At 33.6% G+C, this 27,918-nt stretch overlaps 1 protein-coding gene across 1 annotated transcript; it reads left to right on the top strand.

Annotated features, from left to right (window-relative positions):
- The first annotated feature begins 2,099 nt into the window (after positions 1 to 2,099).
- LOC123656912 (ubiquitin carboxyl-terminal hydrolase 7-like) lies at positions 2,100 to 27,612 on the top strand. Its single transcript, XM_045592524.1, has 23 exons — positions 2,100 to 2,526; positions 2,599 to 2,728; positions 5,065 to 5,186; positions 5,617 to 5,945; positions 6,028 to 6,191; positions 6,515 to 6,632; positions 6,968 to 7,109; positions 7,190 to 7,364; positions 11,140 to 11,332; positions 11,665 to 11,818; positions 12,298 to 12,434; positions 14,456 to 14,552; positions 17,082 to 17,318; positions 17,642 to 17,915; positions 18,159 to 18,250; positions 19,539 to 19,696; positions 20,646 to 20,753; positions 21,090 to 21,252; positions 21,341 to 21,462; positions 21,991 to 22,126; positions 23,760 to 23,918; positions 24,649 to 24,742; positions 25,016 to 27,612. The coding sequence occupies exons 2-23, from the start codon at positions 2,650 to 2,652 to the stop codon at positions 25,129 to 25,131; spliced, it is 3,369 nt and encodes a 1,122-aa protein (XP_045448480.1). The 5' UTR covers positions 2,100 to 2,526; positions 2,599 to 2,649; the 3' UTR covers positions 25,132 to 27,612.
- Positions 27,613 to 27,918: the final 306 nt, after the last annotated feature.

The following is a 27,918-nucleotide window of genomic DNA, read 5'->3' as shown; positions in this document are numbered from 1 at the left end:
TTGACAAATAATGACAACTTCTAAAAGTGGACCACAGATTATAAGACAGTAAAATTCGTGATAGATCTACGGCAGTAAAGTCATGGAATTACTGCTGATGATAATTGATCTCCTTGTTAATCATGAAGGTTACATGTTATTTAATTACCTTCTTTATAATATTAGATAATATTGTGGTATTGTCATCAATGTTATACTGTCAAATTATCAATACCTAATTATTTACTATGTCTTATTTTATTTTTGAATAAAGCCAATATTCTATTTGGTTTTGTCTTTATCTGTATCAAGTACATAATAATTCCATGAGTAAAGTATAAAGTAAAGACAACTATAGAGTAAAGACAAACTAAAGAATATAGCTACCCCGTCTCTTCCCGTCAGTCAGTCAGTTCAGCCTATTGCAGTCCACTGCTGGACATAGGCCTCCCCAAGTTCGCGCCAGACATCCCGGTTTTCCGCAATCCTCATCCAGCCTACACCGGCAATCTTACGTAGATCGTTGGTCCAACGGGCCGGAGGACGTCCCACACTGCGTTTGCCAAGACGCGGTCTCCACTCCAGGACACGTCTGCTCCAACGGCCATCGGTCCTGCGACACAGATGACTAGCCTACTGCCACTTCAACTTGCTAATTCTGTGGGCTATATCGGTTACTTTCATTCTCTTGCGGATAGTCTCATTTCTAATCCTGTCTTTGAGAAAAACCCCAAGCATAGCCCATTCCATTGTACATTAAATACGTTACGTACGTATAGGTGAGTCTCCATGACAAACATTTGATTTATATAATTTTGTACGTATAAAAATTGTTGAATAAATAAATAAGCGACTTTAAACTTATAGACCAGTCCCTTCGTCAGTGTTCACGTCTCAGCTCCGTATGATATTATAACACTATTTGCCGTATTTTCGTGGTATTACTTTGACCTAACCATACGCTATCGGTCGGCTTTGTAAGTTCCAAGCATAGAGCAACACAAAGGGGAGTAGCCACACACAAGCGTTCCTTTTTGTCAAAGTATAAGCGTACAATAACACTAGTTGCAGCCGCACTGCTCGCGCAACTAGACTAAATCTAGTTGCACAATTGAATCAACGACCTTCAAAAAATGCCGAATTGTTTTTTGCTGCAAAAGATATCTGCCACGTTAAATTTACTAAAAGATGGCGTTACCTTTCATATGTAAGTATTTTATCAGTCGTGTTGTTCCGGACTTGTTTACCAACACAGGCCGCTCGCCCTCGTACAATATGCGGATCGGTGGAGTGACTGATCCAAGCTATTTCCGAGAAATTGCTATTGCCGAGCGATAGCGTTGTTACCGGTTTGTTTATATTGCTGCGATCCTTATATACTTCTTTCATTTGTCTACTTTCATTATACACATCATATATGCTCTTCGGTTTATGGTACTCTTAACCTGGCCTTTTTTCAAGATGTCCCTTATTTGGTCTCGAAACGTCCGCCTAGGTCTACCCCTTCCAACCCTTCTATTCACACTCGCCTTTTTTCGTCAATCGTTCTTAACTCATTCTCTCGACATGACCAAACCATCTGAGCATACCTGTCTCAATTTTTATGACTAAATCTTCTTTCAGACCACAATGTTTCCTTATCTCACTATTTCTTATCCTGTCACTCAGTTTAATTCCTATCATACTTCTTAACGCTCTCATCTCAACTGCATATATTCTGCTTTCATGTTTCTTCTGCCATACCCAATTTTCACTTCTGTACATGAGTGTCGGAACCAACACCCCCTCATGCACAGCCAAATGAGCCTTGTTAGACACCTTCCGACTGCTTATAAATGAGTGCAAAGCTCTATTCATCCTGTTTCCTGCATTCACTCTTCTTTCAATATCACTCTCACACTTTCCATCTCTTGTAAACTTTGAACCCAAATACACAAACTCATTCACCTGCTAAATTTGTTTATCTCCAATCACGATATTCCAGTTTGTCACTGCCTCATATCTTTCAAACACCAATTATAATAATTAGGTATATAATTAGATATATTTATCGTAGAGGTAGGAGAGAGTACAAAATAGAAACTAAATCGGTTTTTAAAAATCGGCATACTTTTTTTTGGACATCACTACAGTGAATGTGAGAGAATGATAAAATGGTGCATTCGTCGATCAAACCGGGCCACACATTCGAAGCCAGAAATTAAATTAGACGTCCACCATTTTGTTTATTTTTACGAAAATATATATTAAGTCGGAAACAATAGTGAAATTTTGTACTTCGCCGAAATATAGCGCTATCAATGTAATTCTGGCAATGATTGTTAGATTAGGAATGTGCAATTAGCGTTCACTGCTGTCGAGCTCTTGTTGAAATTTGCAGACATCGGCCGCGCCGCTAGTAAACACTCTTCGAAAATTAACACCTTATCTTCTAAGAAAAATAAAAATCCAGGTGCGCAGAGTGTTCGAGTTGATGAGAAAGGTCCGTTGAAATTCGTTCAGCGAATATTTAGAAAGCCCAAAGGGAATAATCCCTTGGCATTAAAGGTAGGTAAAGTGCAATAGACAGATATATGATTCGTGCAAGTAATGGTTGGCTAAAGTGAGCAATTGATTTAGGAAATCTCAAAAAGTTGTGGGCGACAGTCCCCGGTGGCGCGCCCGGCTAACATGAATCACACGCCTGCTCCTGACAGGCCGCAGCACGACCCTAATGTGAACCAAGTCGAAGAAATGGAAACTCAAGAAGGTATGTTGTTGATTCCTATTTTGTGAAAATCGAAAAGTTCGTTTATTATCATCTTCCAACCTTCAAATGCCTCACTGCAACTATAATGTACCATTCTTTGACATGAATCTATTCTTAATTGGCTTATTTGTTATGACATCGTGACATCTAATGTTTCGTTTCTTTGCTTTATCTATTTCGTTATTTCTCATTTTGTTGATTTCACAATTAACCTAAATTTTTATCGTATATAATGTATGTATTTCTTTGTGCTTACTTTTAATTTATAGGTATTAGATAATTATATAAGTTTTGTTTGATATTAAGCTGTCCACTTTTTAAATGAATCAAAAAATTTCCTTTGTCAAAAAAGTGCAAGTTGTTCAATTCTAAATTTAGAACCTTTTTTTTTTCTAACTTAAAGATAATTCAAGAAGCATGTGTTTTAAATATCAGTACCCATATTAGAATCCAACAAAATTATGACAGTTTTGTATAGACTGACAAAATCACATTAACATTGACATTCTGAGAAAAAAGGAGTAAAGAGAGTTGAAATAAACTGATCAAAATATATTACAGAACTAACTTACTATATTAATGACAGGTTTCAACATCAACAAACCAGTTAAAGTATGCTTCAGTAGGTATGAATACAAAGCTGGCATGGTTTTCTTTATTTGAATAACTATAATCGCTTCGCTTCAGCCTGTAATATCCCACTATTGGGCATAGGCCTCTTTCCCCATGCAAGGAGAAGGATCAGAGCTTAATCCACTACGCTGCTCCAATGCGGGTTTGTGGATATATTCCCTACTATGAGTAACAATCGCTATCAGGTGTGCATGATAACAACAGGGACCGACGGCTTAACATGCTCTCCGAGGCAAGGGGGGAGACCCACAAAGACTGCACAAACTGAATAATTATAATATGAAATTAAAATCTTACAGGTTGTAATAAAAATATCTCTAAATATTTATAATTAATATGAATGTTATTTTAATATTAATATCAATAGGCATTGTCACAAATTGTTGTGTATTCATACATTCAATTTATTTGATTATGTAGGTAGAGAGATAAAAAAATCTTGATAAAAATTTGCAGTCACATGTTTATGTCTTCTTTATTGTTTACAGCAACAATTTGAAATATAAATATGATTTTTGTTACATTTTTTATTTATTTATTATTTATTAACTAGCGACCTGCCCCGGCTTTGCACGGGTGCAATGCTGATACTAAATATACTATAGAATGACTTTATTTATAGTATGAAGCTAGCTTATAGCATGGTTATTAACATAATAACAACAACGTTCAAATATGCGTCGTTAGATTACACGTTGTTACAGAATGCGTTGAAGAATTAAAGGTTCACTGCTCGTTCGCCGTAGGTGATAGCGTGATATCATGTAGCCTAAATGTTGACCTGAATTCTTAATAATATTCTGCCAAATTTAAAGTAAATCTATGCAATACTTTTTGAGTTTATCCCGGACATACATACAGACAAACAGACAAAAATTCTAAAAACTATATTTTTGACTTCGGTATCGATTGTAGATCACACCCCAAATATTCTTTAAAAAAAAATTAAATGGACAGTTTTGACTTTCCTACCATTTTATTATATGTATAGATACTTTATTGCACAATACATTAAAGAATTGTACAAAAAGCGGGCTTAATACTAAAAGCATTCTCTACCAGCCAACTTTAGGGACGTACAAGAGCAGAGGTTTGTAGGTGTGCAAAATTGGGTATTAGTAAAAATTCAGATAAAGAAGACAAAAAAGGGAGGAAATATAAAGTAAAGTTAGTAGGCTTAGTATATACATGAGCAAATAAATTCATATAATATATAACATAAAAATATAAACATACATAAACAGATACAACCTTGCATACATACATACACATATACACACATACAAACATTCATAGATACATACATACATACACAAATACATTATTTTTTTATGTTTATTGTATCGATAACTTTTTTCTTAACTAAAAACTCAGTTATTATACATTGTTGTTTTTAAATTATATGAAAAAAAAAAATGTAAAAACAATTATTACATAAATATTTGCCTGTGAACAAAAAACAAAAAAAGTATTTGTAGTTATTTTTAAAAACTGCCAGCTATTTTAAAAGGATTACTATGGCAGTTGTCAAATTATCCAAGAATTTCAAAATTACTGTCATCGAAACAATAGATGCATCGAGATATTAATACTATGTAAAATTTTAACTAAAATTCTTAAAATATACAGTATATATGAGGTCATATTCTAAATAATAACTTTAATTTTTAACAATAATTCAATGGAAAGTAAAATTGTTTCAGTTGAAACTGTTGATGCCGTTGAAGATAAGATTTGGGTTGAAGATTTAATGAAAGGACCCAATGGAGGTGTAGTCATAAGTGATGTTATGAAGAACCAAGAGACATCATCAACTGATATGGCTGTAAGTCTATTATCATTTTTATGTTATGCTCAACTAATTACTTTAATAATTAAACAAAGATTGTTTAAATATATTAAAATTATACTTTGATACTTAATTAGATGATAAGACAGGAAAATTAAGTCAGTTCAGCCTATTGCAGTCCACTGCTGGACATAGGCCTCCCCAAGTTCGCGCCAGATATCCCAGTTTTCTGCAATCCTCATCCAGCCTACACCGGCAATCTTACGTAGATTGTTGGTCCAACGGGAGTCCCACACTGCAATTACTATTTAATGATTCACGATTCAGTTTGTAACATCCCAAAGCTGGGCCTATGCGTCTATGCATCTTTCTCCATGTAGGAGAAGAATTTAATAATGACCACAAAGATATTAAAAATATGTAATGTATTATGATATTTATTTATTAATTAACCAATTATTTACAGCTGGCTTGTCTGGATGCTGAAATGGAAGATGATGAGGCAAGGTCAGAGGCCACTTTTCGGTTCACGGTTCCCAACTTCAGAAATCTTAAGGACTCCGTGCTTTCACCACCATGCTATGTTCGTAACCTTCCATGGAAGATCATGGTCATGCCACGACAGGCCCCCTCTCCTGACCGTCAACAACAGAAATCGCTGGGTTTCTTCCTACAGTGTAATGGGGAAAGTGAGTCGTCTAGCTGGTCTTGTTATGCAATGGCTGAGTTAAGACTGATCTCTCATAAACCAGAAGTCGAAACATTTTATAGGAAAATTCAACATTTGTTTTATAGGTCTGTAAGAAAACTGGCTTATAATGATTTCAAATTTGATTTATCTCCACATTATTTTTCTATTATGTAATCATTTTTACAGTAAGGAGAATGATTGGGGGTTTTCGCATTTTATGTCATGGAACGACGTGTTAGATCCTGAAAAAGGTTATGTAAAGGATGACACAATTACTTTAGAAGTTCATGTTACTGCTGAGGCGCCCCATGGAGTTTCGTGGGATTCTAAGAAGCATACCGGCTATGTCGGTAAGTGTTTATTTAGACTTTTCTACATCTGTAAGACATTTTTAAATAAGTAATACATACATCTTTTGTCAATAAGATAATCTTTGTTTTATTATTTCTCATAAATTTTAATTATATGTTGTTAGCACTTTATTTAGAACTACACATACGTCACATGTCACATCATACACACAAATACATTTATTTAAATATTCAGAATTCATTATAAAAATTCAGAAAATTTTTCCATAAAATAAATCTATAGTAATAATATAGTATAAATGGTAATTAATATTGAATGTGACATTAAGCATTAATATTTTAAATAAAATTTGAATTTACAGGATTGAAAAATCAAGGAGCAACTTGCTACATGAATTCTTTGTTGCAAACACTATACTTTACGAACCAGTTAAGAAAGGCTGTCTACAAAATGCCTACAGAGTCGGATGATAGTACTAGGTATATAAAGAACATTTATATAATAAACTACATATTCTCTGCTGATTATCATAAATTATATTACTTGAGCGATTTATCAATATTTTTGTGTACTGGTCCAGTCACTTCCTGTTGATTTATATCCTATAATCCTACCAAATAAACTATTTAGTTTTAAAAGTTCTTTTTTTAAAATGGATTGTAATAATTTTGCTTACGGCCAAACAAATTGTTAAACAAATAACTTCTCAATTTGTAGTATGAATTATTTTTAATATTCTCACAATGTGTTTTACGGAAACAACATTTATAAATTTGAAGTAAAAATAATTACTAAAATGTATTCTTCTCTTCAGATCAGTCGCATTGGCCCTTCAAAGAGTTTTCTATGAGTTACAGTTTTCGGATAAACCTGTTGGCACAAAAAAACTTACAAAAAGTTTTGGGTGGGAAACACTTGATTCATTTATGCAACATGATGTTCAGGAATTTTTGCGGGTAAGCCATTTTAAGGATATAACTGTATTTGTGATTAATAAAATATAAAATAATCATACTTTGAAAAATGATGGTTTCAGGTACTTTTAGACAAACTAGAAAGTAAAATGAAAGGTACATGTGTTGAAGGCACTGTTCCCCGCTTGTTTGAAGGCAAAATGACTTCATACATAAAGTGCAAAAATGTCAATGTGTCTAGCACAAGAGTTGAAACTTTTTATGATATACAACTGAACATAAAAGGAAAGAAAAACAGTGAGTGCAACATTAATATATATAGTTTAAAGCGTAAGGTGTAGTTCGCGTCATGTAAAAAGAACGCTGAAAGAAACTGGAGGGGGTGCGTTTGCGCATGAGTATACTCGCGTACAAAAGTACTACTGTTTTATTTTTTAATTAGGCTTTCACTCGCGGCTTCGTATAATGGTTATTGGTAGGTACATTAAAAAATACTAGAAATACAAGTGCGAATAATTCGGACTAAATAAGTATAATAATTATCACTTTACAAAATTACAATTTTTGTTTAAACAAAAGCAATAACAAATTTTTTAGTTATTGAAATGTCGTATTCAAAAATATTAATTATCTGTACTCTCGATATTCGTATCTTAATAGTTTTTATGTGTTTAAAATGATAAATTGATATTTGTTTTTTAGTGAAATAAATAGTAAATAGAGAATTTTGTAATTTAAAACTTTTGTGCGCGATAATATTTTGAGTCGACGTCGAACTGTCCAACCAATAGCACACCGGCAAGCATGCGACACGTGACAAACACTCCCGTCCCCCTACCCCATACCACCAAATAAACCGATAAATCGCTTCTGCGCAGCTTCAAGGCCAACGTTCTTTTTACATGACGCGAACTATAATCTATGATTGTTTGCATATTATTCTATATGTAGATATTACAATACATGTACAATTATTATAAAAGATAATATACATATTACATATTGTATATACGAGCCTGCTGTTACCTAAAACATGCAATAACTTACCTACCTTAGGAGCAAATTAGTGATGTGCTGGATCGTCAAAATTGTATATCCACGGACACGGATCCGGATACGGATATTTAGTGTCAAGATCCGCAGATACGGATACGGATACGGATCTTTATTTACTCGCGCAATCGGTGTCGGCGCGTGATCTGAAAACGATAGTTGAAATCACGCCCGCCGTAACGATGGGTAGGACAGGTTTCAACTTTCATTGCGCACGTATTTTTTTTGTTAACCGTCTTCCAAAAAAGGAGGAGATTCTCTATTCATCTGTATTTTTTTATATACGCTACCTCATAACTTTTTAATCAATGGACCGATTTCGATGATTCTTTTTTTAATCGAAAGGTGGTACGCGTCACGTGGCCCCATTAAAATTTAACAAGTACTTTTCGAGTTTTATCTTAATAATACGTATTTTATGATTTACGTTTGTATCATACCGCATAACTTTTCACCGATTTTAATAATTTTTGTTTTAATCAAAGTGTTTGTCTTGTAGTTAAATTTAAATTTAATCGAGATATGATGAGTAATCTTTGATGTCGCGTATTTATGTGACGGTGCGTACGCGTCGTTGTTGTCACTTATTTTCTCTTTAACGTTATTAGAAACTACTTCGGTTTGAGCTATCGTATAACGTACTGAGCTATGTTATCCACTAGAGGGCAGTAGCAGCTTATTGTTTAAAAATATTTTTTATGATTCTTGTTTTAATCGAAAGCATTTAAATTTGATCAAGATCTGATAACTACTTTTATAATTGTTCGGTTTTATTTTCGTTTGCGAGAAACAATTATTTAGCAACCAGGTCCAGGTACTTCGATAAAATCCGAAAAAGTTGTTTCAATAAAAAAGTTATTTGTTTTTCATTTTCTTATATTTATAAAAAAAAATGAGTCGCTGAATGTGTTGCTAAGCGCAAAACTCGAGAACTCGAGAGAGTCTTTTTTTTAAATATTCCTTGAGGTACGAGGATGGTTCTTACGGAGAGAAAAATTCTAAAAAAAAAGATTTTAAATTTCCTAAAAATACTAAAAACACTTTTCTATACTCTCATACAAAAGATTTGTGATAATACTTAAAAGTCAATTTGAACTTTAATACCGTACGATAAAGTTTGTGTTAGGCGATACGAAGTTCGCCGGGTCAGCTAGTATATTTATAAAAATAAAGTCATAACTTTCTATGTGTAATAGTGATCTAATAAGATAGTTGATTTAGTATCTTGGAGTTCTATACTATTAGTATGGTAACTTACTAGAATATATGTTTAGTATTAAAGGTGCCAAATATTTGATTTTAAGAAAGAAAAAAATACTCTGAAGTGGATTTTTTTTAAATTACACTACTTAATCACATAATCTAAGTTATTATGCAGCATTTTATCCTGTCAACTGAATTTGAAAATTAATAAAAGATCCGTAAGAGATCCGCTAGAAAAGTGACGGATACGAATACGGATCTCATTTTTCCCGCGGATATCCGCGGATACGGATATCCGGAACACTAGAGCAGATGACCGTGTGTGTATGTGTGTTTTAAACGTTTATTTATGTATATATATAAGAAAGTTTTAATATGACTAGTATAGACTATAATAATCATATGTATGTATAAGGTTACAGAAACAGTTCTGTTTTAGTACTTTTTTTTATTAATATTTATTTGGCTGGGGAATAAAAGAGGTGATGGTAATATTTTTATCTTAGAAGCACAATATGTCTAATTCTTGTGGAAGTTTTACCCACTTTTGGGTTATCTTTGGTCTTATACAAGTTTAGATTGTGTTAAACTATTTGGCTTCTCTTTGATAAAAAAATGCAATTTCATAAGTAATGTTATTATAAAATAAAATATTAAGAAAACAAAAAACAGTATAATTCAAAACTATTTTATTAGCCAGCTTAATAATTCTTAATATTCTAATCTATTAAGGATATTGATATAGTTTCTTGTTCTTTTCTAATAATTCTACATTTGGAGTGATAATGATCTAAAATATCACTGTATTTATCATACAACACAGTTAGTCAGTCAGTTCAGCCTATTGCAGTCCACTGCTGACCATAAGCTTACCCAAGTCCGTGCCAGACATTTCGGTTTTTCGCAATCCACATCCAGCCTACACCGGCAATCTTACGTAGATCGTCGGTCCAACGGGCCGAATGACGTCCCACATTGCGTTTGCCAAGATGCGGTCTACACTCCAGGAGACGTCTGCTCCAACGGCCATCGGTCATGCAAGACAGCTGTACCAGCCCATTGCCGTTTCAACTTGCTAATTGTGCGGGCTATGTCAGTTACTTTCGTTCTCTCGCGGATGATCTCATTTCTAATCTCATCTCTTTGAAATATCAGTTACTAAACAAATTAATTGAACTTGTTATTTATATTGTTAGCCTTTAGGATAACAATTCGTCTCTCTATAGAAGGGCAAACCAAAATTGTTTATTTTGAAATTAATAGCTTAGAAGTTAAAAAAACAAATTAAGAATATAGTTAGAGGAATTTTGTCCTATGCATAGGTAACGGCATCGATATTGTGCGTTCGCGGCCGGTGGAGTGGGGATCGCATTGCGTATAAGTGCAGCGGTCGCAAACAAAATAGTTTTTTTTACAGTACAAAAATATAAATAAATATAAATATCTAAAAAAACTACAAGGACATCTGTTCTTACGGTAAGCAACTTAACATTTGTGTTATAGGTAACAGCCGGGATAAATACGATACGTATAATACTTATATATATAAATAAACAGATATATCACACCCAAACTCCGGGAATGCAAAAAAACTCAAACTCGCAACCCCCAGAGCAGAAAAAGCAAACACAAATATACACACAATACAAACTATATCAACTTGCTAACCTAAAAATAAATTATATGTATTTAAAAGTATTTACTTCTCCTTAACTATCTATATGCATTGCCGTAAAATATTGAAGTAAAGTTAAAGGTTAAGCTCAGTATCGGTGCCGATAACAATACGTACGTAGTAACGTTGTGACTCCCGCAGTCGACGAGTCGTTCAAGGACTACATCAGCACGGAGACGCTGGACGGCGAGAACAAGTACGACGCGGGCGAGCACGGGCTGCAGGAGGCGGAGAAGGGCGTGATCTTCGCCACCTTCCCGCCCGTGCTGCACCTGCACCTCATGCGCTTCCAGTACGACCCCATCACCGACAGCTCCGTCAAGTTCAACGACAGGTACCTCCGCCTGATCTACTTTAACTTTTAAAACTTTCACGGTCACTATGAACACTTTTTATTCTATTGGACTTGCTGAGACTAATGTTTTTAAACTCCCGATCGCGCTGTCGTCGCTGGCACCATGGTCACGGGTGGCGGGTTATTCTGTGAAAAATAATGCATCATGTGTCAGATCTATATTGGTTGATTAGTAGATCAGTCTTTTGAACAGATTAGATAACACAAGTTTAAGTTTCCATTACATACTTCTCATCAGCCGTACAGAATTATCTTTCAAGTTTTTCTTAGCGTGTGTCACTGTAGTTTAACGCTAACTACCCATTCCCCAGGTTCGAGTTCTACGAGCACATCAACCTGGACGCGTACCTGCAGGAGAAGCCGGAGACGCCGGCCGACTACACATTGCACGCCGTGCTCGTGCACTCGGGCGACAACCACGGCGGCCACTACGTCGTCTTCATCAACCCCAAGGGCGACGGAAAGGTGTGTCTCTTTTTCGGACTGTATACGTGTTACGCGTTAAGCAAATTTTGCGCTCTTAAAGATACTTTCTTTGTATCTCGTGTCGGTCATCAATATACTCGTTTATGCACAATCATATACATGGTTTATTTCTTGAAAGTCGTCAAATTAAACAAAATACTTTACAGTACATCAGTACTTTTACCTTTACGTGGTTTACTTTTTTATGACATTGAAAATCAGATAATATATTCTGACGTTGCAGACACCATGGTAAAGGCTAAAAAAAAAGTGACTGAGGAATTGCGAGTTTAATATTATTTTACGAGTAGGCCTTTACGGTTCACCCCCTTTCTCCTTTTCGTCTGCATGGTAACTATTTATCGGAAGGAGTATGCACCTTTTGCACAAGTTCATCTAGGAGGAATTTGGAATACTTTCTCATTTTAATCGCCTCAGATGAGACGGAGTGCATTATAGTAAAATTTGATTGTTTGTAGTGGTGCAAGTTCGACGACGACGTGGTGTCGCGCTGCACGAAGCAGGAGGCCATCGAGTACAACTACGGCGGCCACGACGAGGACATGGCGCTCACCGTGCGCCACTGCACCAACGCCTACATGCTCGTCTACATCCGGTGAGCATGCGTCGCCGACTGCACTGTTGCACATATATGCAGTGGTTCGCTTGGTAAATGGACTATCCAACACGAAAACAAAAATAATAAATACATATTCTAGGTCTTAAACACTAGAAGTGACTGGAAAATATTCCAGGTGATTCCTCAAGCTATTCTTAAAGTTGTTTATTGAAGTGCTTTAATTGTCGCATTGTTTTAACAAGTTTGTTCCAAAGAGTCGCAGCACATACAGTGAAGGAATTAAGTAGAAAATTGGTGTTATGCTTTGGGATCTGGAGCATTATAGTAATGCAGGGACGCCTCGAACGTGTTGGAGGGGAGTATTGTATCTATGGAGGGGAATTTGAAGCTGGGATCTGACTGAAAAACTAGCTCTTGTTTTTCCAGATGTCCATTAAGATTGGACTGATTTAGGGCTTTACGGGACGGTTTAGAGCAATTGATTACTAATAAAGGGATACAACTTGACATATATGAATATACAGGGTGTCCCATAAGTAGTAGACCAACGGGTTATGGGGGGTAGTGAGACTTATTATCGAACAAAAATACTAAAATTTATAGTCCTAGGCTTTGTAGTTCTTGAGTAATGCTTTTTTTCAAAATGTGGTGAAAATATCATCCACGTAAGCTAAATATTAAATTTCACCATATCTCTTTTTTATTTTATTGTTATTTTTTGTTCAAGATAGTTTAGAATACGTAAGTCTTCCTAATTAAAATGATACTCGAGAATTATCAACAACAACAAAAAAATTAGACTAAAAAATAGGTACAAAAACAAAAAGCTGGTTTAAAAAAATGTATGGTAACCTTGTGAAACTTTATTTTAAAAACATCTACATCTCATACAATTTACAAAAAGGTATAACTCTGTGGTATAAAGTATTTAAAAAATGTTAAATTGGCGTACAGCGCTCAAACTTAAAAGTTATCAGATAGTCAACTATTCCGAGAATTATTGCACATATGGGTTCTGGAATTATTTTGTATTGTTTCCGGCCAATCATAGACGACATTTGAACTCACTCTCCTTTTCTTTAACTCTCAAAATCGTTATTTTTTTTCTGATAATGTTCATGTTAAAATCACGAAAGAGGCATATCTGAATGAATTATATTTTGACTTATATCATTTGCCACACGAGGCACTGATTTATACAAATAAAATCTATACATACAAATAAATAAAATTTGAGTGTCTATTTATATAAGGGCTTTTTACTAAATGCATATGGATGTATACACGGTACATATACATTTTTTACAATTTTTATCTGTCTGTCTGTTTGTTTGTTCCGGCTAATCTCTGAAACGGCTCAACCGATTTTGACGGGAATTTCACTGGCAGATATCTTTTGTAATAAGGTGTAACTTAGGCTACTTTTATTTAAAAAATTCATTGATTTTATATCTCTACAAACTGAACAATAACTTATTGTTAAATTCTACGCGGACGAAGTTGCGGGCACAGCTAGTTTTTACTAAAGACATTGGTTTTTAAAGAAAGATAAAGTTGTAACTAGCAAGTATTTCTTTATCATTACATAGTATAAAACAAAGCGCTTCCCGCTGTCTGTATGCTTAGATCTTTAAAACTACGAAACGGATTTTGATCCGGTTTTCTTTAATAAATAGAGTGATTCCAGAGGAAGATTTATGTGTATAATACATTCATAATATAGTAGAAGAACACTTATAGTTTTAGAGGTTCCTAATGTGATGCCGTTAATAAACACATTTTTTTGCGCTTACACTGGAAATATTTATTTTATATTTTATATTTAGTATCAACATTGCATCCGTGTGAAGCCGCGGCGGGTCGCTAGTTATACAAATGATAGAACTTTATCTCATACTGTCATCAACATTTAGCGAGATTGTATGTTGTGCGCGTTTTGTTATTATTGATTTTGAACCTATGCTGAGATGACTTTTGGGATCTTGATGTTATTATTTTAATACTAAAATATCGTGTGAGGCTACAATAATTATATTCGAAATATTTTTTCATTACAGAGATTCCCAGCTGAAGACTGTTTTACAGGAAGTCACGCAGGCAGACATACCGACGGAGCTTAGCGAAAGATTAGCGGAGGAAAAAAGAATTGAAACCGTACGTAGTTAACTGTGAACCTAATTTCTTTGCTCCGTCTCATGTCAGGGTAATAGTCTTAAAAGCGGAAGCCGCAGCGGAAAAAGCAGAAACGACTAAATAGCACAAATATTCGTCACTAATTCCAAATTAAATCTTTGTGCCGTTTGCATTCGAAACACTTGGACCTTGGAGTAGCAGTGCTAAAAATTTTTTAAATGAGATAACTCCTCGCCGCATTGCCTCTATTGGTGACAAGAGGGCCAGTGCATTTTTTGCACAGTAAAGCAGCATAGCGATACAACAGGGAAATGCTGCCAGCATACTTGGCACAATTCCACGCGGACATGATTTGTACCATAATTATCTGTAAATATTTAGTTCTTAAGTTGGAAATAAATTTAGGTAATTAGCTTTAAGTAAAAAAAAAATCCTTATTGATTTAGGGCACTGCAGAGATATCTTGCTCAAAATTTGGAGTACCCCGATAGAGTAAGTTGTTTAATATTACAGAAAATCACTCAAGGAGTGTTCTGTTCCTCTGATGAGTAATGTAAGCCCGAGCTCCTAGGGAAGATCGGCAACAAGCAGTTGTTGCAGCCGTCCATCCATAGATTACAATATCTGCTTAGGGGGCGTTCATAAAATACGTGACATGTTTAAGGGGGGGGGGGGGGGGGTCGAATCAAATCTCATCTAATCTTTCTTGGAGAGAGGGGACCTCGGCAAATATCACGCAATTTTTTCCTGATTGAAACAAAAAAAAATATACTATTTTGGTCCATTTAATCCAGATTGTACATGCTTAAGATTTAATCTTAAGCGTAATCGTAATACGATTAAGATCATTCAATAATTCATTCGAGAGAAAATAGTTTCATTAATACTTTGACGTTATACATCGACTGACTGTCAAACCATTATATTTGTTTTATACCAAATACTAGCTCAATTTAACTAGTCTTAAGAGCCATTTCACAATTTTACGCTCTGCAAGTTTAGGTAAATTTGGTCGCATCGCGCGAATCGTACGAGCCGCGCAATCTTTGTGCTAGTACGTATAGTGTGACAACCAAAAGACCATCGTGATCATTTTCTGATGTATAATAAAAATTATAACTATGGTATAAAATGTTTTTTACATAATTAATTTGTTAAAAATTTCAAGTATGTTATATAACAACAGTCAATAAATTTAAAATAAAATTAAAAAAATCAATTTTATGAAACAATTTTTTTTAAATTGATTTAGTTTTTTCAGTTTACGAATGAATCTAATATTTACGATATGAATAAAAAAGCATTTAATGACATCGACACCGACAAACATATTAATTAACAAATAACAAGACAAACAGATTGAAATGCCTATTTGTATTGATAGTGTGAGAAAAGAAAATTAAATTATACATTTGTTTACAGAAATTATCATTATATTATTTTACAGTCATTTTCGTAATATGTTTATTTTATTTATATTTTATTATGAAAGTATCAAATTCGTTTTATCCGCTATAACAACAGGCGCTTGGCGCGTGTGAGCGAAAGAGACGGCTGCGCAGAATTTGGCGTGGACCTTACCTCTAAGAGCGCTAGCGCTCGACTGATTTACCGGGCTTGATGCGTGGCAATATATACTATCTTTTTATTATTTAATATAAAATGTATTAAAAATAATTACATCTTTTAATTATTTTTTTTGTATTCCTTAATGATGTAAGTTTACTTTGATGAAGATAGTTCGTTAAAATTTCTTAGTTTTCTAAGAGAAATATCGCTTTTAAAATTGTACTTATTTGGAAAATATTCGTAACTTTAATTTTTTTTTATCGTTTAATAGAGATACAAATGGAATAAAAATCTATGATAGTGGACAACAAAATTATATTCCACATTATGATATTTTTTTAAAATGGTTTCAATGTAGAGGTTATTGAAAAGTAGGACTTCAAAGTATACATTGCGACCGTTTACCCAGGGAGGAGGCTGATGAAAAGGTTAATAATTTTATACACATAATATAAATCAAAATTCTGATCTGACTATGGACTACAACAAAGGTTGCTCTATTATATTTCAAGAATATAAATTACATTATTGCATCCAACACTGAGATTAACGACGTCAAAATATTACAATTTCGCGGATTGTTACCGATTTTTGTGAAATGGCTCTTAACTAGTTGTAAATAAAAGCACGAAGCAATGTTTTTCTTTTTACAATAACAATCCAACGCGTTTACGTAAGAAACCCACATTTTGAAAAATCTCACGTGAGATTGGGGGTTGGGGGAGGGGGTTGAATAAAATCTCACGACATCTCACCAGTTTGGGACAAATAATTTAAAAAAACACCTCACGTAATTTATGGACGCCTCTTTACTATCACGCGGATCGTACGCTTGTTTGCCACCGTATAAAAATAAAAACTTAAAATTAATTGATATCACGGTAAGTGTGCGTTAAAAATCTCCGTCAGTGTTTAACAACCCCGCCCCGTCCCCGTTACGCTCGCGAGCCAGCGCCTTCAACAGCGACGACTGTTCCTCAGATCCGGCGCAAGGAGCGCAACGAGGCGCACCTGTACATGAACGTGAACGTGGTGCTGGAGGAGGCGTTCGACGGCCACCAGGGCAACGACCTGTACGACCCCGAGCGCGCGCACTACCGCGTGTTCCGCGTGCGCAAGCAGGCCACCGTGGCCGAGCTGCTGGACACGCTGGCCGACAGCTTCCGCTACCCGCTGCGCCAGCTGCGGCCCTGGCCCTTCTCCGCGCGCTCCAACCAGGTGCGTCTGCTGCACGTCCACTACCGGGACGGCGCGCTATCGTAACCGTAGGCTACTGGCGAAGAACACGACTACACGAAATATACAGATGTATATTTATTACAATAACTGCCGCTTCGATTTTTGTTACATATTTTGTAAGATTATACTAAGCTAGTTATATATATTTGCTCTATTCCAAACGATAACATTGCTCTCATATACACAAAAAGGTAGTATCATTATACTTTTGAGTGAGACAGCTATTATTTCCATTTTGTAGAAAAATGTACATAGTAGATTTAAATTTACCTATTAAATGTTAATTTGAAAATAACTTTTAGACATGTAGACCGACATGCCTTGACCTGGTTAACGATCAAAGCAAGACTATAGCGGATATATCAGAGAATATGAATCCATGGAACATTTTCTTGGAAATGTTACCCCCTGACTCCGGCTTCAGCGCACTCCCACCGTTCGACAAGGAAAACGACGTGGTCCTCTTCTTCAAGTACTACGACCCTAAGCAGAAGCGAATTCACTACTGCGGCCATCACTACCTGCCCATAGCTAGCAAACCAACTGACCTCATACCGATACTTAATAAACGAGCTGGTGAGTTGTGCCACCATAAGATACCCTTAACATCATACATACCCATAACAAGTACTTTTGGCAAGAGGCTTATAAATACATTTTTTTTTATTACAATAAAATGAATGTATTATTTTTAAGCTTGTTAATTTTATCAATACTTACTCATACAAAGAAAAATGGCTTTAAGGTATTATTTTATATTTCTATCTACATTTATCTGTTAAAAAGACAGAAAAAATAATATAATTTACTCTATACAAGGTTTTCCACCTGACACACCACTTGTCCTCTATGAAGAAATCAAACCAGACTTTGTCGAGAAAATCAACAACTACAATGATCCCCTGGAAAAGGTATTATTTATCAGTTGTACTCTGTCAAACCTTTTTCTAGATTTAAGGACATTTTTTTTTATCAAAATAATTTAAATTGTAGATATAGAAGTTGTTTAATAAACCTGCAGTTAATTCTTTTATCCAATAAAGTTCTAAAATAACTTAGATAAAAATAAATACTTAATAGTATTTCTATCACATATTTTGCTCCATTATAATTTTTTGTTTGATAAGGCCATATAAATATTGTGGTTAGTAACTGGTACTAAAATGCCAAATAAATTTCAACATTATTCTTCATATTAGATAATGTTAAATTTCATTTGGCTATACTTTTGCATAGGCTAATGTTCATTTTTGTTAGAATTAACTGATTCTAGCCTACCTAACCAGATGCCTGAGGTATGGTATATAATTTAAAAAAAAATTGAACATTGATACATTTTAGTTTAATTATATTGGTATGGCTGATGTTAAATACCTTGCATATACTTAATAATACGCAATAATAACTAAAGTGCACACATAAATTGCCACATAAATTGCTTTATCAATCAGCCTAAAATCTGTATGAAAAGTTTTCTCATTACATTTTAGAAACTTCTTATTTCTTAGAATACTACTTCTATAATTCATAATTCAGTACATAAACTAATAACAAATAAAATCATTTATTTAAGTGAAAATTATTTGATTATTTAATATTTTTAAAATTATAGTTTTAAATTATTTGAAATAAAACCATAATATTCTCTAGATTTTAATTTTTATCTATAAGGTTTACTAATAAAACACAATGTCTATTTAGATTATTATCGGCCATTCTATTATAAGATGAATACATATATTAATTTAAAAATTTAATTTATTTTACAAATTATGTACGTTACTTTTAAAACAATAGCGATATAATGTAGTTATAATGTATCATTCGGCATGAACTGGTTCTATCCGCCTTATTTTGGCTAAAGTCTCGATTTACATTACTGCGGTATACAATGGAATGGAAGTTAAATTTTTTTTTTTGTTACTCAAAAATCTATATTATATATTATCTGAAATATATATTATATTCGTATAACGCGATATGTTTTTTTTAATCGTTTATAAAAAAATATAATAAAAGCTAATCTCACTGGAACACGTTCCATTTTTACACGCTGAGCTTTTTCAATTTCATTCGATGTATTTAGAATGCCTCTTACCTAAGCCCAACAAGGGATTCAATGACAAAAACGCTTCCATTCCGTTCCGCGGCATCGTAAATCGTGCCGTCGCTCGGGTTGAGTCGTGTGCACGCGGCCAGGTATTGGACGAGCTGATGGACGGCGACATCATCGTGTTCGAGCGCGCCGACAACCGGCACGAGGAGCTGGAGCTGCCCACGTGCCAGGACTATTTCAAGTACATATTCTACAAGGTCGAGGTGCAGTTCGTCGACAAGACCGTGCCCAACGACCCCGGGTCTGTGGTTTTTTTTTTACATAAAATAGGTCGGCAAACAGCATATGGCTCACCTGATGGAGTACATTTTATTGTATTATTGAGTCAAATTTCGCTTACGACGTTGCGTGTTATAATTTTTATCACTTCAGCCTGTAATGCCCACTACTGGCCATAGGCTTCTTTAATCATGTAGGAAAAGGATCCGAGCTTAATCCACCACGCTGCTCCAATGTGAGTTGGCGGGGATATATATCCTACTATGAGTAACGATCGCTATCAGATGTATATGATAACAACTGGGACCGACGGCTTAACGTGCTTTCCGAGGCATAGTGGGTAGACTCACAAAGACAGCACAAACACCCAGACAACGACAAACATCCACATGGTCAATACAAATGTTTGTCATGTGCAGGGATCGAACCCGCAACCGCCAGCGTAACAGCCACAAAACCAACCACAAACCATTGGCCGTATAATTTTTACTTTTTTATTATTATATAAAATGTAATAAATGTCCGAGATTTTGATCGTAGCCTACCAAGCCTATTATTCCAATGAAATAACTTTGATACCACGAATATGGTTAAAAGTACTTAATTGGGTTTTTAATTTTTTTTGTACGACTAAGTCAGCAAACAAGATACGGCCAACCTGATGATATTAGTGATTACCGTAGCTCATACGCCGTTCGCCTACAATACCTCTACACCTGATGCCTCTATTCTAAAAAAAATGTAATTGTCGCATTCCTTCATAGACTTAATTTATTACTGATTTAGACAATATTAAAAAGGTAGCGGAATACAGTCATTTTTAAATTAAATTTTTATTACAAAAATTTAACTTAAATTTTAAAATATTTTATTATAATAAAGACAACTAATATTAAGGTAGTCTCTTTAAATATAATTATTATTAGTTTGTAGTTACAAATTTTATAACATTGATCTGCTTCAATTCACAGGTTTACAATGGAGTTGTCCATGCAAATGCGTTACGATCAGATGGCGCGGGCGGTCGGACAACGGCTTAATGTAGATCCTTTCTTAATACAATTTTTCAAGTGTCAAAAGTAAGTAGTTTTTCATCTTTACATATAAATGACATTGAAATTATAGGTCATGACAATTTTATCTCTAAATAACAATAATGATTGATATTTCTTTTTGTCCAAATCATACCCGAATGGCTGGATCTAGTTTGACAGCATTTTTTCTGGTACATAATTAATGCTATGAAGAGTATTTAAGACTATTTTATTTTATTAAATAAATTAGGGTTTTATGTCAAAAAGCTAGAAACTGGACATGAATAATTATGACTCAATGTCTATTTTACTATTTCTACAAAGAGGAAACATAGTTATTATGTTCTTTTAATTTATGAAAGCCATAATCTTTTATTTCAGTTACAAAGATACTCCAGGACTGCCTCTCAGATACTCTTATGATGGAATACTTAAGGATTTGCTAGTGTACTGTAAACCAAAGTGCCCTAAGAAATTGTTTTATCAGATTTTATCTATTAAAGTTAATGAATTAGACAACAAAAAACAATTTAAATGTTTATGGGTAAGTTTATATATTATATACATATGTTTGTTTGTTGAAATACTAATAAGTTAGACACGACATAAAATTACTTTGTTTGAAATTTCAGGTTGGCCCGAATTATAAAGAAGATAAAGAATTAATTTTATATCCTAATAAAGGTGGTAAAGTAGCGGATATTTTAGAAGAGGCTGCAAAAGTTGTAGAAATGTCTCCAGAGGGTTCTGGAAGGTAATGGTTTTGTTTATTATATAAATGTGCATTAATTTATAAAGATATTTGCAAGAATAGTATGTCTGTCGATCCATATAGGGGCAGCGAAATTTGATTGAATGATACAGCCACATGTAACATCCCATTGCTGGGCATAGGCCATTTTCTCCATATACGAGAACTGAGTAGGATCAGAGCTTTATCCACCACCACATACTCATATTCTATGAGTATATATATACTACGAGTAGTGATGGTTATCAGGTGTCTATGATAATAACTGGAACTGATAACTTGACATGTCATGACAATCTCTGAAGCACGGTGGAGAGACCCAAGAAGACAAGGACAGGTGCCCGGACAGGAAATGTAACCGCTGATGTTTAGGCACCTTCTCGTACCACTACAACAGAGTGGTTGTCAACACAGCATATTAAGTTCTTAATCTTAGATCAAAGTACTGTAAAGACTTGCTCAGTGGTAGAATATGTGCCCTTCATAGCTGTTACACTATATTACAAAAGCTTATTTTATATTTCTTCTTAGATTACGAATCGTGGAAGTATCTTGTCATAAAGTACTACCCGGTCCAGACCCCGAGCTCACGCTGGATCAGGTGACCATATCGCCGCCCAGACTGTATAGAATAGAAGAAATTCCTCGGGATGAGATTAACTTACAGGTATAAATTAATATTTGATGGTGACGTGCTTTAATGTAAGATGTATTGTATATTCTATTTTTTTGGAATAGTCTTAAAAAGTGAACAAATATGACGTACTTCCAACCACAGACAATAGAGCAATATTCAGCTATTATTAAGTATAGTAAAGTGACACAAAGAGCAAATGAATGAACAATATTAATACGCCATAGATGAATATAAAATTTATTTTATGTTCAAATATTTAACGCTAACATATTGCTAAAATTATTTCAAAACCTAATAATATATTGAATATTTTTGCTAAGAATTAGTGGAGGTACAGAATTCTAAAAAAATAAATAAATATAAATATCGAGCATCGAGCATAAAAGGCAACAAATTTATATTTCGTTAAAAATAAAATTTACAACAAAATGGGCTGCCTGTGTCTAGAAAAAAAAAGTCGACCCTATTAATATTATTGTCACATTATATGGTATTTACTATGAATAAAAAACCTTCCGCCGGCGGCACACTCTCTAACATCTAAAAAAAAAGGAATAATATCATTGTTCTTCACGAAGCTCTCATTGGGTAATCCTAAGTCTCATCCTAAAGTCTCAAATTTTTTTCTTGTGAACTACAGTAAACTTTTATGGCATTGCTATGTGGTATACTTTAATATTATATGGGATAGCGTTAAAAATGTTCAGGGTGAAATTGATATTCAGAAATATTCATATTGTAAAATAAAACCTTTACAATGAACACTTTACCATAAAAGTTTGACATTTACAATATTTTGTAAGCATTTTTTTTTTGCGCTCAACGTAAAAAAAAAAGAAAAAGAAAACAATAACAAAAAACAAATTAATAACAAATCGCTTTACGGTAACATTATTTAAGAAATTATAATTCGTGAAAATTTAAAATATAGGTAAAGAACATGGCCTATTTTATCTCTCATGCTGTTCATTCACTTATACTCATTCACCTCTAAAAATATTATGACCACAGCCCTATTTGCCTTTTAAAAAAATATATTGAAATGTCATATTCAAAAATATTAGTTATGTGTACTTTCGGAATTCGTATTTTAGTAGTTTTAATGTGTTTAAAATGGTAAATTGATATTTGTTTTTAGTGAAATAAATAGTAAATGGAGTTTTACAAATGTCCGTAAGCTAATGTGTTGTGAAAGTGAGTGATAAATGTGGGAAAAACGTGAATTATGATTGATAGGGGTTTGTTTACCAAATAAGACTCTTCTTAAAAAAACGGAATGTAGGTAGGTAGTTAGTAGTAGGTTTAAGCTAAGGTCGAGAAGGATTATTGAGTGCGCGGTGTCTGAGTCGGGTCATTTTACGTATCGAGTAGGGGTCGCAAATTAGTTTTGTTCAGTACTGAAATTAAAAAATAAATACATTTTAAATAAAAAAAAAAAATTGTTGAAGGTTAGTGCTCAATATCCGTGAGGGTGATAACTATAAAATTAATAATTTTTGTTAACATTTATTTAGAAACGTTGTTGAAAGTATGAATAACGAAAGATTAAGTTCCATTTTGAAATCGTAATGTTTAAACTTTGTTTAATATTAAAAAAAATATTTAGTAAAGGTAAAAAGGTAAACTCATTCAAAGAATACTTGTATATTGAATAATTTTTAAGGAGGACGAGATACTAGTACCGTGCGCGCATTTCCACAAACAAGTGTACGCGACCTTCGGCATTCCGTTCTACACGCGCGTGAAGCACCACGAGCCCTTCCAGGCGCTCAAGGATCGTCTGCAGCAGAAACTCGACATACCGGACAAGGAATGGGAAAAGGTTATCATGCTCTCTTTATACTTGTAATTTTTTTATACTCCAATGAAATTATAAATATACGTAATGTACTATTTAAAGTCTGTTCAACGAGAAGAGATACCAAATGTAAACAAAGCCCATCATTTTTTCGTAGCAATGACGGAACAAACAAAATGTAGTCTATCTCTTTCTATCTTGTTTGTTTGCTATCTGTTGCACGTCTCTCTGCAAGGTCGAACGATATTTTAACTGGCCTTGAAAACAATCGGACCGCAGACCTTTGATTTTGTATTATTTATTTTTATTTCATTCCGTGACCTGAAACGCGCGAGGTGATTTTTATATTTCGATAATTATTATTTAAGAAGTATCAAATCTTATATACATAATTATATTTAATTCAGTAATTATCAAAATATAAATATATTTTACATTTTAAAAATTTGTGTAAGTAAAAAAAAAAAGTTACAAAACCCTGCATAGTTGAATGACCTCGCATTTGGTTTGTTTACATTTGGTATCTCTGCTCGTTGAACGCACTATAGTTACATTGCATTGTCAATTAATTGACACTAATATGACAGTATTAACCTAAATCAGACCTAATCAGAGCAAGTGATTATACAACGGCTTGCAATTTTTAAAAGCTACAAAACAAAAACTAAAAACTTGCGTATTTGCTATTGATAAATATATAATTGTAATTGTTTATTGATATTATGAGCTAAGTTTGGTTTTTTAATTGTTTCAGTACAATTTTGCTATAGTAACTAATGGCAGACCTAACCACATAAGTGAAGGAGCAATAATGAATATAAACGATTTTAGACCAAACACCAATGCAAGTGAGTATGCAAATCATATAATGTATTCATAGACACTGTTTAACGCTAATTTCAGAATTTAGCAGTTCGATTCAAAACATTTTTGCGTTCGAAAATATATAAAAATGTATATTATAATAATAGCCATTTTCTAAATGGTAAAATGGTTTAATGAGGGCATAAAGGTAAATATTTCTCTAAAAAAAGTATTAAAAATCACATCGTATAAACGAAATAATAAATAGTTTGGCGTGTCCTCGGCGCCGCCGGAACTCGCGCTAAAATGTAATAAAGATCTGTCGCTGCCAGACGCGACGGGGCGGCCGTGGCTGGGCCTGGAGCACATCAACAAGACGCCCAAGCGCTCGCGCGTCAACTACCTCGAGAAGGCCATCAAGATATACAACTGAGCCGCGCTGGCGCTGGCCCCGCACCCAGTAAAATACACTTTATAGCAGTACGCTCTGTCGCCGACGATCCGCAGCCCTTCGTGACCCGTGCTTCGTTGTTTGAGATTGTCGCAAGAAATTGTGTCGCCATCGCTAAATGTCTGTCGATTCGCCCACTGTATACTAACTGTATTTTTTCTCTTTACGTTATGGTTTTTCGCACTGTTTCTGTCTCTTTGGTAATTTACGTATAGATTACAGAAAAGCGATAGATTTAATATAGTAACAGTTTTGAACAATTTTCCTGCAGTAGTCGTTTTTTATACGACGACGTGGGGCGACGCTTTTTCTTGGTGTACGTATTGGTGTTCCATTGTGGGTTAATATTTTCATATTTTCAAACAGTAATGTATGTTAATGTGAAAACTACAGCATATGTTTTATATAAATGTGAATATTTAATGAAAAGATTTAATTTGATTTTTTATTTATATAATTTGAATGATGAAATATTTCAATAGGTTCTCGTATAAATTAAATATTTAAATATTGACTTCATTATGGTAATAACATATTTCTCTCAGTCCGGTGGGAATTCTAATCATATATTATATTTTTATACGGAAGTGTCGTTTTTTTACCAAAAATGTAATTTGTACAAAATATGATGCAAGTGGTGGTGTCATTCGACAAAGCTAATGTAAAATTTATAATAAATGAAAAAATAATGTAATTTATCTTATGAGCAAAACTATATGAAAATGTATTTTACTACTGGGTGAACACCAGGAATAATAAATAGCCTTATAACCTCTATCTAAGCCATAACACCAATATTTGACTTTTTTTAGTGCTTTCCTCGTAATATGTGGTTGGAACCACTTTATAATAATAATGATATGGTCTTGCAATAGTCCTGCTAGCAAAAGTATAAAAGTTTAGTACTAATAATTATATTTATTTTATTCACATTCATAGTGCAAAGCCGTTGCAATAATAGCATTCACGACGATCTTTATATGAAAGTAAAAGGATGGCTTATAGACGAAAATAGCAGTGTCATTAATGTTTATAATTTATGTAATTCCTGAGCATATTCAGTTGAAAGCGTGAGATGGCCTTCTTAATATTTAGTTAAAGTCTTGATCATAACTTTTTTCTTATTTAATATCATTTGGTTGGTTTAGTTAAAATAATACAGATGCATGCTGGCTTTGCCAACATTTTTACTCTTAAGTGCCGCTGTTTTATCGATTGGTATTCGGCAAAGTTAAAACATTTTTATAAATATTCATAAATAATAGTACTACTTAGACTTATAAGATTACGTGATGCGATTCGATAGAACTTTTATATAAAATTTGGTGTTTGTGTCATGCTTGAGTGGAAGTTAACAAAAGAAAATGAAACTATATAAAATACCACTATTATCTAAATACATACACATTTGACAAGTAAACTAGAATTTAATAATTTTTTGTAGTACTTGCAATTTCACAGCAAAAATTCACAGTGTTCATCTCTTAAAAATAACTAGTTTTTAACACTTTCTAAAATGATATTTTACTATACTTAACAATAGCAGCAAAAGTAATACTTGTTTATTTTTGTTTAGCCAATAATGTCTTCACAGTACTTGTTTTATTATATCGATTCAAATGTGTATGAACAAATTGTGATATGTATTAGGGCGGATTTACAAATCGAAATCTTGTGTAGTTTGACGCTTTTTATCAAATTTTAAGTCTATATATAATAATGTAACCTAAAAATGTTTATATATTGTTGCCGAATCACCTAATCATGTACATTTAAGGAGACATGAATACATAACAAATAGAATAGATAATAAGTTGGTAGTGTCTTTGAATGTACATATTCATGCACATAATAGATGTAACATTAAGCCCATATTGGTAATTCTGGCTAAGAGCCCCATCATCGGAAGTTGTGTTACTATTTAATTTTTTTACTTGACCAGAAATGTTACTTTATCAATAAATGATTATGTCGAAATTATGTATATATATGATGTAATAAATTAAGAAACTACAGTAAGTTTTCGTAAAGATGCCTTAGACGTTTTAAGTAATTTGGGATAATACCAACTAATTTATACCCTTTTTTTAACTGTCTTTTTACAACTTAAAAAAAATAACTTATTTGCATTATGTAAGAGATGATTTGTGTGATACGAATTAATTTGATATTCTGCGTCAATACAAAAATACTATATTTTAATTTTAACTATGTGTGTCGGTTGCGCTAATTCATTAACAAGGTTTGAGGTATTATGAGATGAATATAGAATCATAGCGGTTTAGAATACGTGCCGAACCTTATAAATTAGGACAAATGGGATTATAGACATAGCTGGTTTACTACTTATCCATCTAGATCCCCATGTAAGACAAGTCTGTACTCAAACTATTGGAAATTATTCCAATGTTTGTAATGTTGGATTTTTAATGTTTCTCTGAATATAATCCTATATTTGTTTAATTTGGTTTATTTTAAAGGTCTTGATTTTAAACCCTCGGAGATCTCGACATATCACGTTGGAAAGCATGTATAAAATTAAAATGTTCAAATTTTACATATTTTCTAACATGACAGCTTGACAGCTACGTGTATACTGTAAAAATGTACATATTATGCACAATAATAATAATTTCATAGTCAATGGAATACAAAAGGAAAAGTTGTTTCATAAGCTCGTAACATATACTATCGTGACTACAAAGAAACCTAAAATAAATATGGAAATGTTATAAAGAAAAAATCCAAATCAAATATAATAAATATATG

Source organism: Melitaea cinxia, chromosome 10 (genome assembly GCF_905220565.1).
Source record: "Melitaea cinxia chromosome 10, ilMelCinx1.1, whole genome shotgun sequence".
NCBI classification, from domain to species: domain Eukaryota; kingdom Metazoa; phylum Arthropoda; class Insecta; order Lepidoptera; family Nymphalidae; genus Melitaea; species Melitaea cinxia.
The sequence above is the reverse complement of the archived record's forward strand: the minus strand, read 5'-3'. Positions and strand labels throughout refer to the sequence as shown.

Bases quoted from the DNA above. Each gene is read 5' to 3' on its own strand.
- LOC123656912 (XM_045592524.1), top strand. From the start codon at position 2,650: ATGAATCACACGCCTGCTCCTGACAGGCCGCAGCACGACCCTAATGTG. The intron at 2,729-5,064 runs GTATGTTGTTGA...AAATTGTTTCAG, and splicing joins AGAAATGGAAACTCAAGAAG to TTGAAACTGTTGATGCCGTT. The intron at 7,110-7,189 runs GTAAGCCATTTT...TGATGGTTTCAG, and splicing joins ATGTTCAGGAATTTTTGCGG to GTACTTTTAGACAAACTAGA.